Genomic DNA, 14,505 nt, shown 5'->3' on the forward strand with positions numbered 1-14,505 from the left:
TTGTCAGAGCTTGGGGCGGGTGTGCTACTGACATCTAGTGGGCAGAGGCCAACGGTGCAGCTGAGTGCCCCGCAGCGGGCAGCCCTACAGTGTCCTTAGTGCCAGGTGGACAAACCCTGACCAGAACAATTGATCGGTATATGGAACTTAGGTGTTGATAATAGAGAATGTGGCCTTCCCCAAGTGCACGTGGAGTGTGCATGAAACCTGACCAGGGCTCAGATCACAGAGGAGACACGGGTGGTAGAGGAGGGGAGCTCATTGCGGTTTGACAGCGAGATGGGGGGAAACGTTCACTGACGTTCTGATTCGGGGCCCCTTTCTGGGCACTCAGCACCGTACTCACCCCAGAGTTACACGTGCATACCTTCACATAGGTGGACGGTGCCTACTAGGCGTGTTCCTAGCCGTGGGCTCTGTCCACAGAAAGAGACTGGGGCAGCCCAAATGCCGTCCATGGAGAGCACTCAAGTGTGGTGTTGTGCGCCCCAGAGTGGATTCCCACGCATCGCAACCTTGTGTGACGGAGGACTGCCCGCGGGGGGGGGGCACTTTGGAACTTTGCATTTTATTTTGCACTATTTGCTTTATGGGAGCTCTGGTAGCATAGTGCCTAAGGCACTTGACTGCTAACCAGAAGGCTGGCGGTTCAAATCCACCAGCCACTCCTCAGAAGGAAGGTTGGGCAATCCTACTTCCGTAGTGATACTGCCTCGGGAACCCAAGGAGGGGTCGCTATGAGTCGGGGCCAACTCGAAGGCAAATAACAACAACAACAATTTGCTTTATAAATAGATCCTGGAAATGAACGTGCTGGTAAGGCCCATTTCGGTGGTAAAATACAACATAGGGAGGAAACTACCTGAAACACACTCCTTTTGGGAAGAGTAACTGGGTAGCCACCATGCAGGCTGAGAAATGGCGGGTGAGGACAAGCCTGGAACTCAGGGTAACTTTTGCCAAGCCCGGGACCCTCTCCCCTCCAGATGTAAACGTTATCCTGGGATGTTAGGGCTCTGCCTCTATGGAAGTACAGTTGGTCCGTTTAGGATGGGGCTCCGTTCCGGCAGGGTTCTGTCGGAAATCAGTTCTTCTTCTTCTTTTTTTTTTTTTTTAAATTGTGATTTGGGTGAAGATTTGGAAATCAGTTCTGACGTAAGTCAGATACGATTTTATTTTTTAAGTTTTCATTATCATTGCCTTTTATTATCAGTATTATTATAAATCTGCTCTTTGAACATCTGGGAATGATTACATCAGCAAATTACACACTGCAGCATTGTCTAGTGCACGGTACTAACGATAAGACATACCAGACATGACGGTCACACGGCTGGTTCGTCCTGACCTGAATAGGCCGTGTCAGGGACAACCCATGTTAACAGATACTCGTAAACACGCAGCATTAGGGACAGCTTGGTGGGCTTTCGCATAGTGGACACACTCAAGAATGCCCCATAGGGTTTCTTGGCTGGTTTTGGGGAAGAGATGAGCACATCGGTGTGAGGGTTGTAGGCCGTTGCTGTTTGGTTCGGCTGGTACTGTGTTGCCTATGAGCCACAGGGATAGTGTTTTTACAAGGTTCACGGACAGCGGCAGACCTGCTTGTCATGTGACGATATGACAAGGTGTTAAGTAGAAAGAAGCCAAGTGTGATGCGGTCTGGGTTAATTGACAGCATTTATAGGTATAATTTATTTAAAAAGACATCCGTGTTAAGTTACACATATTTAAACATGTATGGCCTTTTCTGGAACTCTCTACCGGCAACCATCAACAGTGGTGCCCTCCTCGTAGAGACTTGTACGTTGGGGAGGAGGAAGGCTTTTGCCCCTAACTGCTTGGTTTACATTTTTTCTCATGTGTATGTGTGACTTCTGTAATTTAAGAATTTTTTTTTTTTAATTGTGATTTGGGTGAAAGTTTACAGAACAAATTCACTTTCCATATAGCAGTTTACATACATGTTGTCTCATGACATACACTACAATTTCCCACAATGCAACAGCTCCCCTCCCACTTCCTCCCCATGGTTACCTCTTTCCTGTGTCCATCCCTCCACGCACTCCTGTCCCCTGAGCTGTCTCCCTGTGCATAAGCAGCCCTTCTATTCTCCCATGATTGATCTCTCCAAGGAGTGTATCTACCTAATGTAAATGTTCAGCTCATGTGCCTGTCTTTTGTTTGGCTGGAAGCCACAGGTGTGGTGTGGGTTCAATTCCAGACCTGAAGGGCAGCTAGGGGCCATAGGGTCAGTGGTCCCACCAGGCTCTATCAAACTAGCAGACCTGATTCCTTTTTTTTCCCTCCCCAACTGATTTTGAGTTTTGTTCCCCATTGTTCTCCCTCTCTATCCAGGCTCTCCTCCATAGATCCCCTCTGAGTGGGTGACCGTGGTAGCCGGGCACCATCTTGTTCTTCTGGTCTCATAATCGTGTAGGCTGCAGATCGAATGGTGTACCAGTCGCTAGGACTAATTGTTCCCATGAGTCTTTGGTTTTCTTCATTCTTCTTTGCTCTGGACGAGGAGAGACCCATTGTTGCATGTAGATGGCAGTTTGCAAGCTTTTACAACCCCACTTGCTACTTGCCAAAGTAGGAGATGGAACAATGTTTTGGGTAGTATGTTATGCCAATTGAGCTTGATGTACCCTGTGACTAAAGTCCCGAGCCCACAGGTGATTTAGGACTCTTTTTAATGTTGGGTTTATTTTTTGCTGATGCTGAAAGCCATGTGTATTCATCTTGGGAAATTTCAAGAACAAAAGAGCGAAAAGAGCGAAAAGAGCTGTGTTCCTAGAAAGACCCCCTTGCTGGCCCTGGGCGGCTCTCTTGAGTCTTTTTCTGGACAGCATACGTGGGCCGGGCCAGGCCTCCATGTTAGTTCCCAGTCTTGGGATGGCTCGGGCCAGTTGCCTCTTGGAAGGGCCCTGTGGCTTGCTCCGGCCTCAGTCTCTGCTGTGTGGGGCCAGGGGCACTGGCCACCGTGCCCGTGGGCTGGGGCTCTCTGCTGCACGGGCTGACTTGGTCGTGTCCGCAGGTTCCGAGCGGGGCATGGTGGCGCGGCCCTCGCTGGAGAGCCTGCTGGCGGCCAGCAGCCACATGCTACAGGAGGCGTTGGACAGCCCCTTTGTGGACCCACTCAAGAGCCTGAGGCTGCCCCGCGAGCTGAACCCCAACAAGAAGTACAGCTGGATGCAGAAGAAGGAGGAGCGGGTGAGGGGCCGGCCTGCAGCGGGTGGGGCGGGCTAGGGCTGGGGTTGTGGGTCCCCTCTGGAGACACGTCCTCTTGCCTGGGGCCTGGCTGGCGTTGGGGTCAGCGGGGCCAGACCTGCCCCCGGCTTTTGACTCGTCATGCTGCCCTTCCCCTTCTGTGTGCTTCAGTTTACCCATGCAGCAGCCTGTTGGGCGTGCCAGACTTGGCCCTGCCACTCCCTGCCTGTGGGCCCTGGCTTTAGGGGCACTGCGTTGTGCTTTCATACATGACCTGACGTAGCACTGGGCAGTACGAATGGTTTAATGCTCTCGGCTGCTCGCTAAAAGGACGTATTTCCTGAAAAGCAGCTACTGTAAACGCTGTGGCGCTCAGTTCTACTCTGAGACACGGGTCACCGTGAGTGGAATCAACTCCGCTGCTGTGGTTATCTTCACGGGGAGGAGTCTGCACTGGGCTCCAGACCCCAGCTGGTCACTGGCAGGAACCAGGTTTACGCTGGGGTCTCTGACCCCCGAGTCCTTGCTCCTGCCCGTGAACCGTGTGTGTCCCCGCCACGGAAGGGGGTCTGGGAGCGGGCTGGGAGTTCATCTCCCTCGTCTCCTTCACCCCTGCAGATGTACGCCATGAAGTCCTCCCTGGAGGGCATGGACTCCATGGAGCTGGACTTCCGCATGCGGCTGGCCGAGGTGCAGCGGCAGTACAAGGAGAAGCAGCGGGAGTTGGTGAAGCTGCAGCGGCGCCGGGACCCCGAGTGAGTTGCCCCTGCGCCGCCCCGCGGGCAACTTAGGCAGCGCAGGGCCTGCTCGGAGCGCCGTGGCGCTGGCGCTCAGACGTGTGCGTGGTCGCGTGTGTATGGACCCGGGTGATGCGTGCGCTCCGTGCGCCCTTGCTCCACGCCCCCCCGCCCCCCCCAGGTTCACAGCCAAGCGTGTGATTCTCTTTAAGGGACAGGCGCGAGGACCCCCATAGAAGCTTGGCACGCAGAGGCCCTGGCAGGCCGAGGAAACGGACCCACGCCCTGAGCGCCCTGTCGCCCCCCCGCAAGAGAGGGAAGAGCCGCGACAGTAGCGGAAAGTAAGGCTGGCCCCTCGGTGGGTCGGGGGCTGCACAGAGCTCGGAGGGGAGGAGACTGCCTGGGCCCGGCGGCCCCCGCGCTCCTGAGGCTGGCCCGTGGGACCTTGGGTCCCTGGGGCTCGGCCCGCCTGGACGTAGCCCCCAGGGAGCACAGTGCCTGGGCTCGGAGGGTGAGCGAGGACTGGTGGAGGGCCAGGCTGTCACAGCACGGGAGGAAGGACCCCAGCGGGAGACTGTCCCATGCCAACCTGAGCGCTGCGCCGTGTTCCTGCCATGCCTGCGTCCTCCACGGCCGGGGACCTGCTTCCCCCCCTTCCTGTGCCTGCTCCTGCCGAGGGCCCGTGCAGCACCTGGTCCTGCGGCACTTGGCCTGCTGGCTTGTCCTGCCGGACCTGCTCCCTGCCGCGAGGTCTGCCTCCTTCAAGCACGGTGGGACAGGCTCCTTGGGTGGCCCTGACACTCCGTGTGGCGCACCCTGGAGGTTTTCCTGGCTGCTGCTGCAGCGGGTGCTTTCTCTAGGGCGCCACTGGACAGAGATGTTTCCGCTGTCCCTGGGTGTTGGTAGCATGAGACAGACGAAGTTCATCAGAATAGGGCTGGAGCGTCCCTCAGCCTGGGACATCAGGGTGGGTGGACACTAGGTGGCCCAGTGTTTGGCCTGTGGAAGCACAGGGTGCCTTTGGCAGGCTCAGGGGAGGCAGTGGGGCACGGCAAAGTTCTCCCCAGGAGAAAACGGCCCCGTGGCCCCCTCATTTCACACGGAGCCTCCTAGGAAGTTCCTGACTGGAGAGAGGAAGGCGAGGGGAAGAAACCCCTTATCAGCAGCCCCGGTTGGGGGGATATGGCTTGTAGAAAAGGTATCCTGGGGTGGGGCTCCTGGCCGAGGGGGCCCCTCAGTTGGGTGAACTTCCTGCTTCTGAGTCCCAGGTCCAGCACTGATTGCAACCTTGGCCCCTTGTTAGCTCCTCTGAGCCCCCGTGTCCTCAGCTGTAAAATACTGCATGTGCAGTTCCATGGGACATGAAGCACCCACACAGAGCAGGGCATGTATTATGTCGGGTGCCCGTAAGTTGATTCCGACACCTAGCAACCCTGTGTGCGTAGAACTGTAATCTTTGCGGGAGCAGGTCGCCAGGCCTTCCTTGGAGCCGCTGGGTGGATGTGAACCGCCCATCTTTCTGTTGGCAGCCGAGTGCTTTGCCATTGTGCACCCAGGGTCCTTATAGGACATGTATCACACAGCAAATGAAAACAAGCTGCTTTTACGAGGATTACTTGAGAAGTTAGAGTGCAAGGCAGCTGCAGGATACTGCCTTCTAGGAGGCCAGCAGACGGCCCTTCAGCAGAGCCTTGTGGTCTTAATCGCCTTCCCTGCTCCCATCTTGGTGGATTTCCTTGGCATTTCTGATCCTTGTCCTTGGCGCGTTTTGGTAAACCGGTCCCTAACCGTGTAGAGATGTGTGTGAGTGTGTATGTGCGTGTGTGAAGGAGCACAAGAGAGGAGGCTGGCAGAGGAAGCTAACTTGACGTTTCTCTTACGCTCGAAACTCACATCCTGCCTCACTCACAAACATCCCAGACTGGCCCCCGTCATCCCTGTGTGTGGTGCAGCGCCCAGCGCCCAGCCCTGCAGGGCTGCGAGGGTGGCCCCCTAGTCCGCATGTGTTGCCCGGCCGGGGTGCTGACCAGTGATGCGTTTGGGTTTCAGGCTGAGCAGCAAGGCCCTGCTGACATCTGATGACTTTGAGCTGGGAGCTGGGGTAAGGAAGAGGCACAAGGGGGCCGAAGAGGACCACGATGCCCTCATTGGAGTTGGGAAAGCGAGGGGCAGGAACCAGACTTGGGACGAGCATGAGACCTCCTCCGACTTCATGAGCCAGGTCAGTGATCCAGTCTCCTGGGGGTGTCTGAGTTCACGCTGCTTCTGCAGGTCTTTTGGCCCCATTACAGTACAGAAACTCTAGTGTCAGAACGACTCTTGTCCCATCTTCCTTGTTGTACCAGAAGAAAATAGAAAGGAAACAACTCAACCCTTGGCCATTGAGTCAGTTCGGACTCACGGCGACCCTGTGTCACAGAATAGGTTGTTCCTTGGGGTCTTCTTGGCTATCACCTTTACAGACAGACGCAGGTTGCCAGAGTTTTCTTCCACGGTGCCACTGGGTGGGTTCGAACTGCCAACCTTTAGGTTAGTAGCTAAGCCCAAACTTTTTGTACCACCTTGGGACCTTTTTTATCAGAGAGAGGGAGAACTTAAGGCCTAGAGGCAGTCAAGGACTTACCAAAAAGTCCCTGAGGCTGAGCTGGGACCAGAAGCTCCTTTCCTTGTGACACATCTGTGTGACCTTTTGGTGACATCAGCAAGGAGACTAGGTTTTTTCTCAACCATAATGATATGATCACTCTGTTGGTGACCATGTAGTTGTTCAAGGAGAGCTTCACCGTTTGGCAGTTCTAAGGAACAAGGGCTGATGCCACTGTAATTTCCTCTGTGAATGTTTCAGGGGTGATGGGTGAGGGCCAACTCCTTAAGATCATCCATTTAGGGCCCTCGTCTATAAGTATCAGTCCACCTTGTCATCTCTCCCCAGGACGCCCTCTGTGGAGGGCCTGTTTTGGTAGATCCAGCCATCAAATGTTCTTACATAGGGACACCAGATACAGGAAGGGGAAAGACAGCCAGTTTGTACTTCCGGATCCTTTTTTCTGCTCAAATCATGAAGGATACTTGAGTTGTTTAAAAGATGCTATCCCAGCTTTTCGCCTTATGAAATGCTGCTCCACTGAAGAAAATGGAGATAAAACTTTCAAAGGAGGGGCTCTGACACGTTACGTTTCATTTCACATCAACAAATGGCTACCCTTGGCGGTAGAGGTGCAAGCAGGAATTTAATCTGAGAAATCTCTAATCATTCTTTCTGCTTCAGGCAGCCACAGCACATGCCAAGCACTTTCTTGGCAGCTCCTGCCCATGTAGTTGGATGGCTGACTTAAGACAGCGCAACTGTCTTCTTCAGCTGGTCTAGGTGGTTGAGATGAGCAGGCCTGCCCTGGTACAATCTGGTTTGTCCATCTTGGTTTCCTTCCGCCTCCTTTAATCCAGCTGCCTTCTCCAGCTCACGGTGAGCTCTGCTTGCCTTAAACGATTCCCTGCGAGGCACCAGAAAGCCAGAGTGGAAGGGCCAGTGCCAATGATAATTGTAACCACAGTAGCAGCTACTTAGCATGTGGTTAGCTTGTGCCAGGCGCTATGATACGTGCTGTTATCCCCATCCATCTTCTGCACGGCCCTTGCTGCCCGTACATAAGCTCTTCATTTTGCATTGTTTCAAGAACTGAGGCGATGAGCTTTACAGACTCCCAGAGCCAGGGTGAAGGGCAGTGTTCCCGGTTCACCCGTGTGCCCTGAAACCCCTCGGCCATTTTGCCACGTCTTAACCCGTGACCCAACTTCCTCTCCAGCTGAAGATTAAGAAGAAGAAGATGGCCAGCGACCAGGAGCAACTGGCCAGCAAGCTAGACAAGGCCCTCTCCCTCACCAAGCAAGACAAGTTGAAGTCGACCTTCAAGTTCTCGGACAGTGCTGGGGGGAAATCGAAAACTAGCGTGGGCTGTAGCAGGTATTTGACTCCTTACGACAGCCTGCTGAGCAAGGACAGGAAAGCCCTGGCCAAAGGCCTCGGTCTGTCTCTGAAAGCCTCCAGGGAAGGTAAACACAAGAGGTCGGCCAAAGCCAGGAAGATGGAGGCGGGGTTCAAGGCCAGAGGCGCGCCCAAGTCTGGCCACTCCCCGTTCACCTCGGAAGTGAGCAGTTACTCCTACAGTAAGTAGCGGACGGGCCAGCCGCCTGTTCCTTCTGTCTTTGTTTCCCTTTGTTTGACGCACTCAAAGACCAATTAGTTTCCGTCTGTCTGCGTTCTAGGCAGGAAGTGGGCTGGGGGGGGCACCGGAAGCGGAAGTGCTTGTGATTGACGGTCGCGGGTGAGAGGGAGGTGCTTGTGATTGGTGGGTATTGGGTTTGGCGGCCTGCAATTGGTGGGTGGGAGCAGAAGCTTCCTGCCGCCCCTGCCCTCAGCTGGTTTGCCGGAAGTTACCAGTTTGGATGGCTTGGGTTGGAAGAAGCCTCGAAGTGTTTGAGATGACTGTGCCCCGCCAGCTTTGAGGAAACGCCCCTTTGCTAACTGACAAGCATATAGCAACATTAAGTGCTACAGTTTTTATACCACATGTATTATTAAAAAGTGTATATATTGGCGCCAAGACTCGGTTAGGGGTTAAGTAAACTTTGAGAGGCGGGGAGAGTTGGAGCTGAGATTAAACGTAGGTCTACGCGATTTTGCTGTGCGATAGAACTTTCTGGAAATGTTCTCTATTTGTGTTGTCCAAGATGGTAGCCGTCTTATGGCTATTGCTTGAAATGTGGTCTTTGCAATTGAGAAACTGGATTGAGTTAATGTTGATGATTTTTTACTTTAATAGTCCTATGTGACTCCAGACTAGCATATTGGGGTGCCTTCCCACACAACTCAGATTATACCCTTGTGGTTTTCCTGAGCAAGACAGCTTTGGCTTCTTCAGTGGGTGCCCTCCATGGCCTTTTGGGGTCTGGAGGGTGTATTGTTAACACCTTCCACACAGCATGGGTACCAGATATGTTAGTTAGGGGAAGGCCAGAAGGACCACCTTGGATTCTAAGGGCACCTCCCCCCTTCAGTCTGGCTGCGGTGAAGGACTCTTTCCGCGGCACCCGCGTATCTTCTGTTCGTCTTGAACTTTTGACTGACTCTGGCTGGCTCATTGGGCAGCGTTCGAATGTCAGGATGCAAATGAATGTCGTTACATGTGTTTTCTCAGGAAGGAAAATAAGACTTGTATTGATCTGTGATGTTGACAGCCTTACTTGTGCACCTGAAGTGAGCCATATAGGAGACGCCCAGCGTGTACCTGGCCCAGCATGAAGCTGTGCTTCCTTTTTCGGTGTTGGTGCCTCTAGGTGTGTTGCACAGGTGGGGGTGGCATGAGCTGCTCCTCTCCACGCTCTGTGGTGGGCATGAGTGCTGTGGACACTGAGGTTGAGGAGGCGCCCATGCCCTTCTGATTCATTCGTATGAGTGCGGTCAGAATAGCACTGCCCAGCCCCCTGGCCACGGTGTGGGCGCAAGGAGAAAGCGGTGATGTCAGAGACTCAGGGCCATAGACGAGAAGTGGATCACTCCCTCTACGCTTTCCCCCTCAGCTGTTGGGGTAGCGCAGGACGGGTTGCGGGGCTGGCGTCTCCTTTGATCTCCTGAGGCAGCATGATCTGAGTGTGGCCTAGCTGTCACTGGAGAAACTCTTGCTGCCGTAGTTACAGATAGGAGTGCATGGATGGCAGCTAGAGGTCAGTGACAATCTCCATCTCTGAGGCCTTCAGGGTGCTCTGGGCTGCGGGGTCTCCTGCAGCCAGGGGTGATCGCACATCAAGGAATGTTCACAGTTGCTGACATAACCTGGTTTTACCTTTATCCCAAACTCTACTGGCTGTCAGACCAGTTACTGTTAATTCCAACTTACGGTGACCCCGTGGGGGTTAGAGTACAACCTCACTCCTTAGCGTTGGCAAGGTGTGGCCTTTTGGAAACAGATTTTTCGTTTCTTCCGAGTCACCTCAGGATGGAGTCAACTGCTAGCCTTTCTGCTAGTAGTCAAGCACTTAACCATTTGTGCCATCCATGGGCTCCTAAGTCAAGAGAAATAGGTTCAGGTTGCGACAGGAAGTCAGAAAGCCTGTCCCCAGCTAGAGGATGGCTGTGGTATGCCACTGGCTGTGGAGAGAGTGCCTATTTTTTGTTTTCATTTTAATTAAAAACAATTTTTATTTTTACTTGCTCTTTTGCAATTCTAGGCAGATGAGGGTACGGCTCTGAGGAGGGCGGGGCTGTTTAGTTTGGGTTGGAGGTGGTGGGTGGCACGTCTGGTGGGTTCCTGTGGGAAGACAGTTTGGTTGCTGTCATCAGTTCATCACAGGAGTCTGGCCTGGAGTATGACCTCAGGAAGGACAGGAGTTGGAGGAGAATCCGGGAGCCTGTGGATGGGGATGGCAGCATGGTGTGACTTGTCCCACCCCTTGTCCCAGGCCCTCTGTGATTGGTCTTGCTGGAGTGGAAAGTGTAGTGTTTGTGGAGCAGAGACCAGCGCTGTAGCTGCCTCTGTTAACGATCCGTTCCCTGTGGTCTGTGGCAGATGAAGAGATTACGGTCTTTGGCTCTGGGGCCTTTTCTTCCCATCTTGTTTGGCAGCCCGATGTGAGAAACAGATAGAAGGGGTGTGAGTGTCTGGGGCGGGATTGGAAGGGACCAGCGCTATGCCGCTTTTCCTTCCCAAAGCCTGGTTGACCTTCTGCCAGGAAAGTTTGAAAACAGTTAGGCCCGAGACTCTGGGTCAGGGAAGCCAGCACCGGTGAGCTGGTCAGCCAGCTCTCTGAAAGGAAGAACAAACACCCTGACTTCTAACGGTTAGCCGTGGTGTAAATACTTCCACCAGGGCTGACGAGTTGATGTCGTTGATCAGGAGAACTGTACAAGGCAGTTCCATCTTGCTGCTGGGTCTGTGTACTTTGGGGAGAAGAGCTTGACTGATTTTTATTCCCTGGGTCATCTCCCCCACCCCTGCCTCCCCAAGGAGCCCCTGGGCTGAGCTCAGTCACCGGGGATAGGGAACTGGCAGTGACCACCCTGACTCCCGTGTGCCTGGTGAACTGGTCTTGGCTGAAGTGGGGGGTAGTGGGTGATGCTGGCAGCATCAGCCTAGAACGGGCCTGGCTCCAAGCACACGGAAGACCAGCTACGTGAGGCCTGCGACTTGGAGGCCTTCTCAGGTGAGAGGCAACAGGCCCAGGCCAGGGAGGAGAGTCTGGTGTAACCGAGCTTTTTTTCCTTGGCCAACAGGCATCTGCATCTCTCCGCTCTGGCTTGCACCAGAATGTCCCCCAAACCACTAAGCGCAGTAAAATAAAGACACGGCCCCTCCCCCAGCACCTGTGACTTACCGCTATTAAAAACTACTTTGACCACAGATACCGACTCTGAGGAAGAGGAGGAATTCCTGAAGGACGAGTGGTCCGGCCAAGGCCCCTCCAGCTCTAAACTGCCATCTTCCATTCTGTGTGGCATGGTGGCCAAGAACAGCAAGCCAGCTGGAGGCCCCAGGCTGGCCAAGCGGGGCCTGGTGACCACCCGGACTCTCAAACCCAAGCCGGCCGCCAGCAGGAAGCAGCCATTTTGTTTGCTCCTGCGAGAGGCTGACGCGCGCTCTTCCTTCAGTGACTCTTCTGAGGACTCGTTTGACCAAGGTTACTAGCTCAAAACACAAAATACCTTACGTGTTTTCTAGCGAGAGAGTGAGTGAGAGCGAGAGAGAAAGAGAGAGAGATTGAGAGAGCATGCCCACAAGAGAGAGATGGCCGACTCTGAGGCCGTCCATCTTGGATGGCCCCAGGAAGGGTGGCCATCTTGGTTCTTGGCAGCGTAGGCTGCCTTATCCGCGTAATTATTTTTATTTTTGTTTTCATTTGTACCTGTATCATTGCGGTAATGTCATTGGCTAGCTCTTTTTGAGCTTTTATACGGACTGGCTTTTAGTCTTCACTTTTCTCCTCTCTCCCGCCTCTCCGCCCCTCCCGTCCCTCCCCTACCCCGAGTTCCTTCTCACTTTTTCTGCCCACCTAGACGCCAGGCTTGGGTTGGGTTCTCTTTTGGCATGGGCGGCCCGGTGGAGGCTTCCTGAGGAACATTGTGTAGATGGAATTCTGTCGTGTGGGCGTGTGACTTGATGTCTGTACCGCGATTTTGGTAATACCAAGCTTTTATTAAACATACCGAGTTCATTTTTAACTAAACCCGTGTGCCTTGTCTCTCTTGCTGTGTCCTTACTAGACGGTTAGGTTGACGCTTCCCTCCATTTTGTTCCTCTTCCCTCCCCCCTCCTCCTCCCCCCTCCCCCAAAAGGAGTCGCGATGGAAGTAACGCACTCTCCTGCTTTTCTCTATTATTCAAATATCCCTGGTACCTATTGGCACCCATTCCATTTTGCAGGTTTAAAGTCAACCGCTTTCACCCCCAGCATCGTCTTTTTTGTTTCAGTTCTTGAGCTGCGAGCTGCTTGTTTGTTTTTTATTTTCTTAAGCTCTGATTCGCACCTGGCACTGGTTAAGGAGTAATGACACGTCAACACTTGTGTTCCAACACGTGTCTAGGCTTTGAAGGCACATGGGCCATGCAGGGGCAAGGCAGTTGGACATGTCCCGTTTTTGTTAAGTGCCGCAGCACCGGCTTCATGGCCGTATTGAGGGGCGCAGTGTGGGGCTTCGGAAAGCACACTGGCCTGGGAGTCCAGAGGGCCGCTTTGGCCTCCCGCCTCAGCCAGGGGGTCTCCGTCCCAATCCTTATAAAAAGAGAGGGTCAGAGACCCTGGGGCCTGAGAAGCTTCTGCCTCTGAGCTATGATCTCAGAACTGGACTTCTGCAGTTAGAGATATCGGGGACCCTCCATCCCCTTCTGTCAGAAATGTCCCAAGAAGGGGGAACAGGTGAATCTTGGGAAGTGGGTCTGAGCCCCCGTTTTGGGCTTTGCTTCAGGACAGAGCCCTGTTAGGGTCAGGGAATTGTCCTGAGCTTGGGGAACAGCACCTGCCTCTTGACCCTTGGTGCTCCTTGAATCAGGCCCCGGGGGGTGCACATCTGGACACGGACTCGCAGCTGGAGCTGAGCCCCTCGGGCTGCAGGCCTGGTCCTGGCTTCCCTCCTCCCTCCCCACATCTCCCTTCCAAATTGGCACAGACCCCTTTGGGTGCCCAGGAAGTGGCATGGCACGGCCATACCCGTTTGGGCTTGCAGTCTCCTGGGCCACTGCCAGGGCAAGGAGAGAGGCCCCATGTCTTCCAGCCAGCCTGGTTTCCAAGGCCTCCCCCAGCCCGGGGCCTTGGGGTCCAGTTGAGTTGGTTCTCTGCCACCCTCTCTCTCTGCCCTGGAGCCTCCCTCTCCCGCCTTGGCCGAGTGCCCCTGGCTCCTCCCAGGCACCCTTTTGCTCCCCCTCTAAAGCTCGGGTTCAGCTTGCCAGCGTTTGCACCCTCTCGCCTGAGTTGAACCCCTGAATCGAGTCAGGTCCTCCTCACGCCCACTCCAAGCTCTTAGGAAGAAGTGGGTAGAGGGAGCTGGGGGTCTTCACCCAGAGCTGGATCCCGGCAGCACCAGGGGCCAGCCCACCCCGTGAGAACCCAGAGCCAGGAGCAGAAGGGGTGAGGGGAGGGGGGGACAAGGCCCCCTGGCTTGAGATGCTGACTGGGTTGCCCCTCCACCCGGCAAATGGACCTTTGATCAGACCTTGCAAAGGGATATTTGGGTAATGGGGCCTCCCTGACCCCAATACTAAACCCTTAATCGGCTTGGCTTTTCTAGTATGTCTGCTTCTCCCCCAGCAGCTTGACCATCCCTTCACCCTTGACCCCTACCCATGATGCTTTGAATGTCTGTTTCGGTCTCTTGCATTTGCCCCCACGCTGCACTCTGGACGCAAAGCGGAGGCTGGGAGTAGGCAGACAGCGCGGCAGGTCCCCGAGCTTGAGCCCCAGCCCGGCTCGTTGCTCTGTAGGTAGGCAAAACGCTTTTCTTTCTGTGCCCCCTCTCCACCTCCCCTCCTCGGGGTGTGCCCCCACTGGGTATGGCAGCAGGAGGTCGTCTTGGCATTTCTTGGGCCTGGGGCAACCAAACCAAGTACTGGCAGCCAAACTCCATACATCCGGATCCGAGATTGAAAAGCAAGTTTTTCTGCGTTTTCTTGGGTTACTTCCTTGGGGGTGCCTTTTTTCCCCCACCCTTGGCTAGCTCTGTTGCCTCACGTGTGGATCACTCCAGAAGGGTTTTTGGGGATCCCAGGCCCCCTCTGCCCCCGTGGAAGGAGCTAAGACCTTGCAGCCTCCCGGCCCCATGACACAGGTCCCAGCAGACCAAGCCACCTTGGGGAGCCTGTCCCATTCCAAGATGGTGCCTCTGCTTGGCGGAAATCCCACCCCTTTTTGGCTCTTCACCTTCCCAAACGCTCTGCAGTTCCAAATGCTGGGATCGGGCTGTTCCTGGCCTTCTGGGATCTGAAGTCCAAGTCTTGTAACCCTACCCACCCGTGAAATATCGGGGTGGAATGTCCCCCTGCCCCCTTCCATTCCTGGAGTCTCCACACTTG

At 54.5% G+C, this 14,505-nt stretch overlaps 1 protein-coding gene across 1 annotated transcript in view; it reads left to right on the forward strand.

Moving 5' to 3' along the window:
• The window catches only part of TNRC18 (trinucleotide repeat containing 18), a 91,405-nt gene that overhangs the window by 26,915 nt on the left and 49,985 nt on the right, over positions 1-14,505 (forward strand). The window contains exons 12-17 of the mRNA XM_042781140.1: positions 3,041-3,216; positions 3,832-3,968; positions 4,163-4,291; positions 6,000-6,171; positions 7,754-8,114; positions 11,346-11,621. Of these exons, the coding sequence (XP_042637074.1) occupies positions 3,041-3,216; positions 3,832-3,968; positions 4,163-4,291; positions 6,000-6,171; positions 7,754-8,114; positions 11,346-11,621 (1,251 nt within the window). The remainder of the gene's footprint in view (positions 1-3,040; positions 3,217-3,831; positions 3,969-4,162; positions 4,292-5,999; positions 6,172-7,753; positions 8,115-11,345; positions 11,622-14,505) is intronic.

Source organism: Orycteropus afer, unplaced genomic scaffold, assembly GCF_000298275.1.
Source record: "Orycteropus afer afer isolate SDZICR_OR568_19922 unplaced genomic scaffold, OryAfe1.0 scaffold00006, whole genome shotgun sequence".
In the NCBI taxonomy this organism is placed as follows: domain Eukaryota; kingdom Metazoa; phylum Chordata; class Mammalia; order Tubulidentata; family Orycteropodidae; genus Orycteropus; species Orycteropus afer.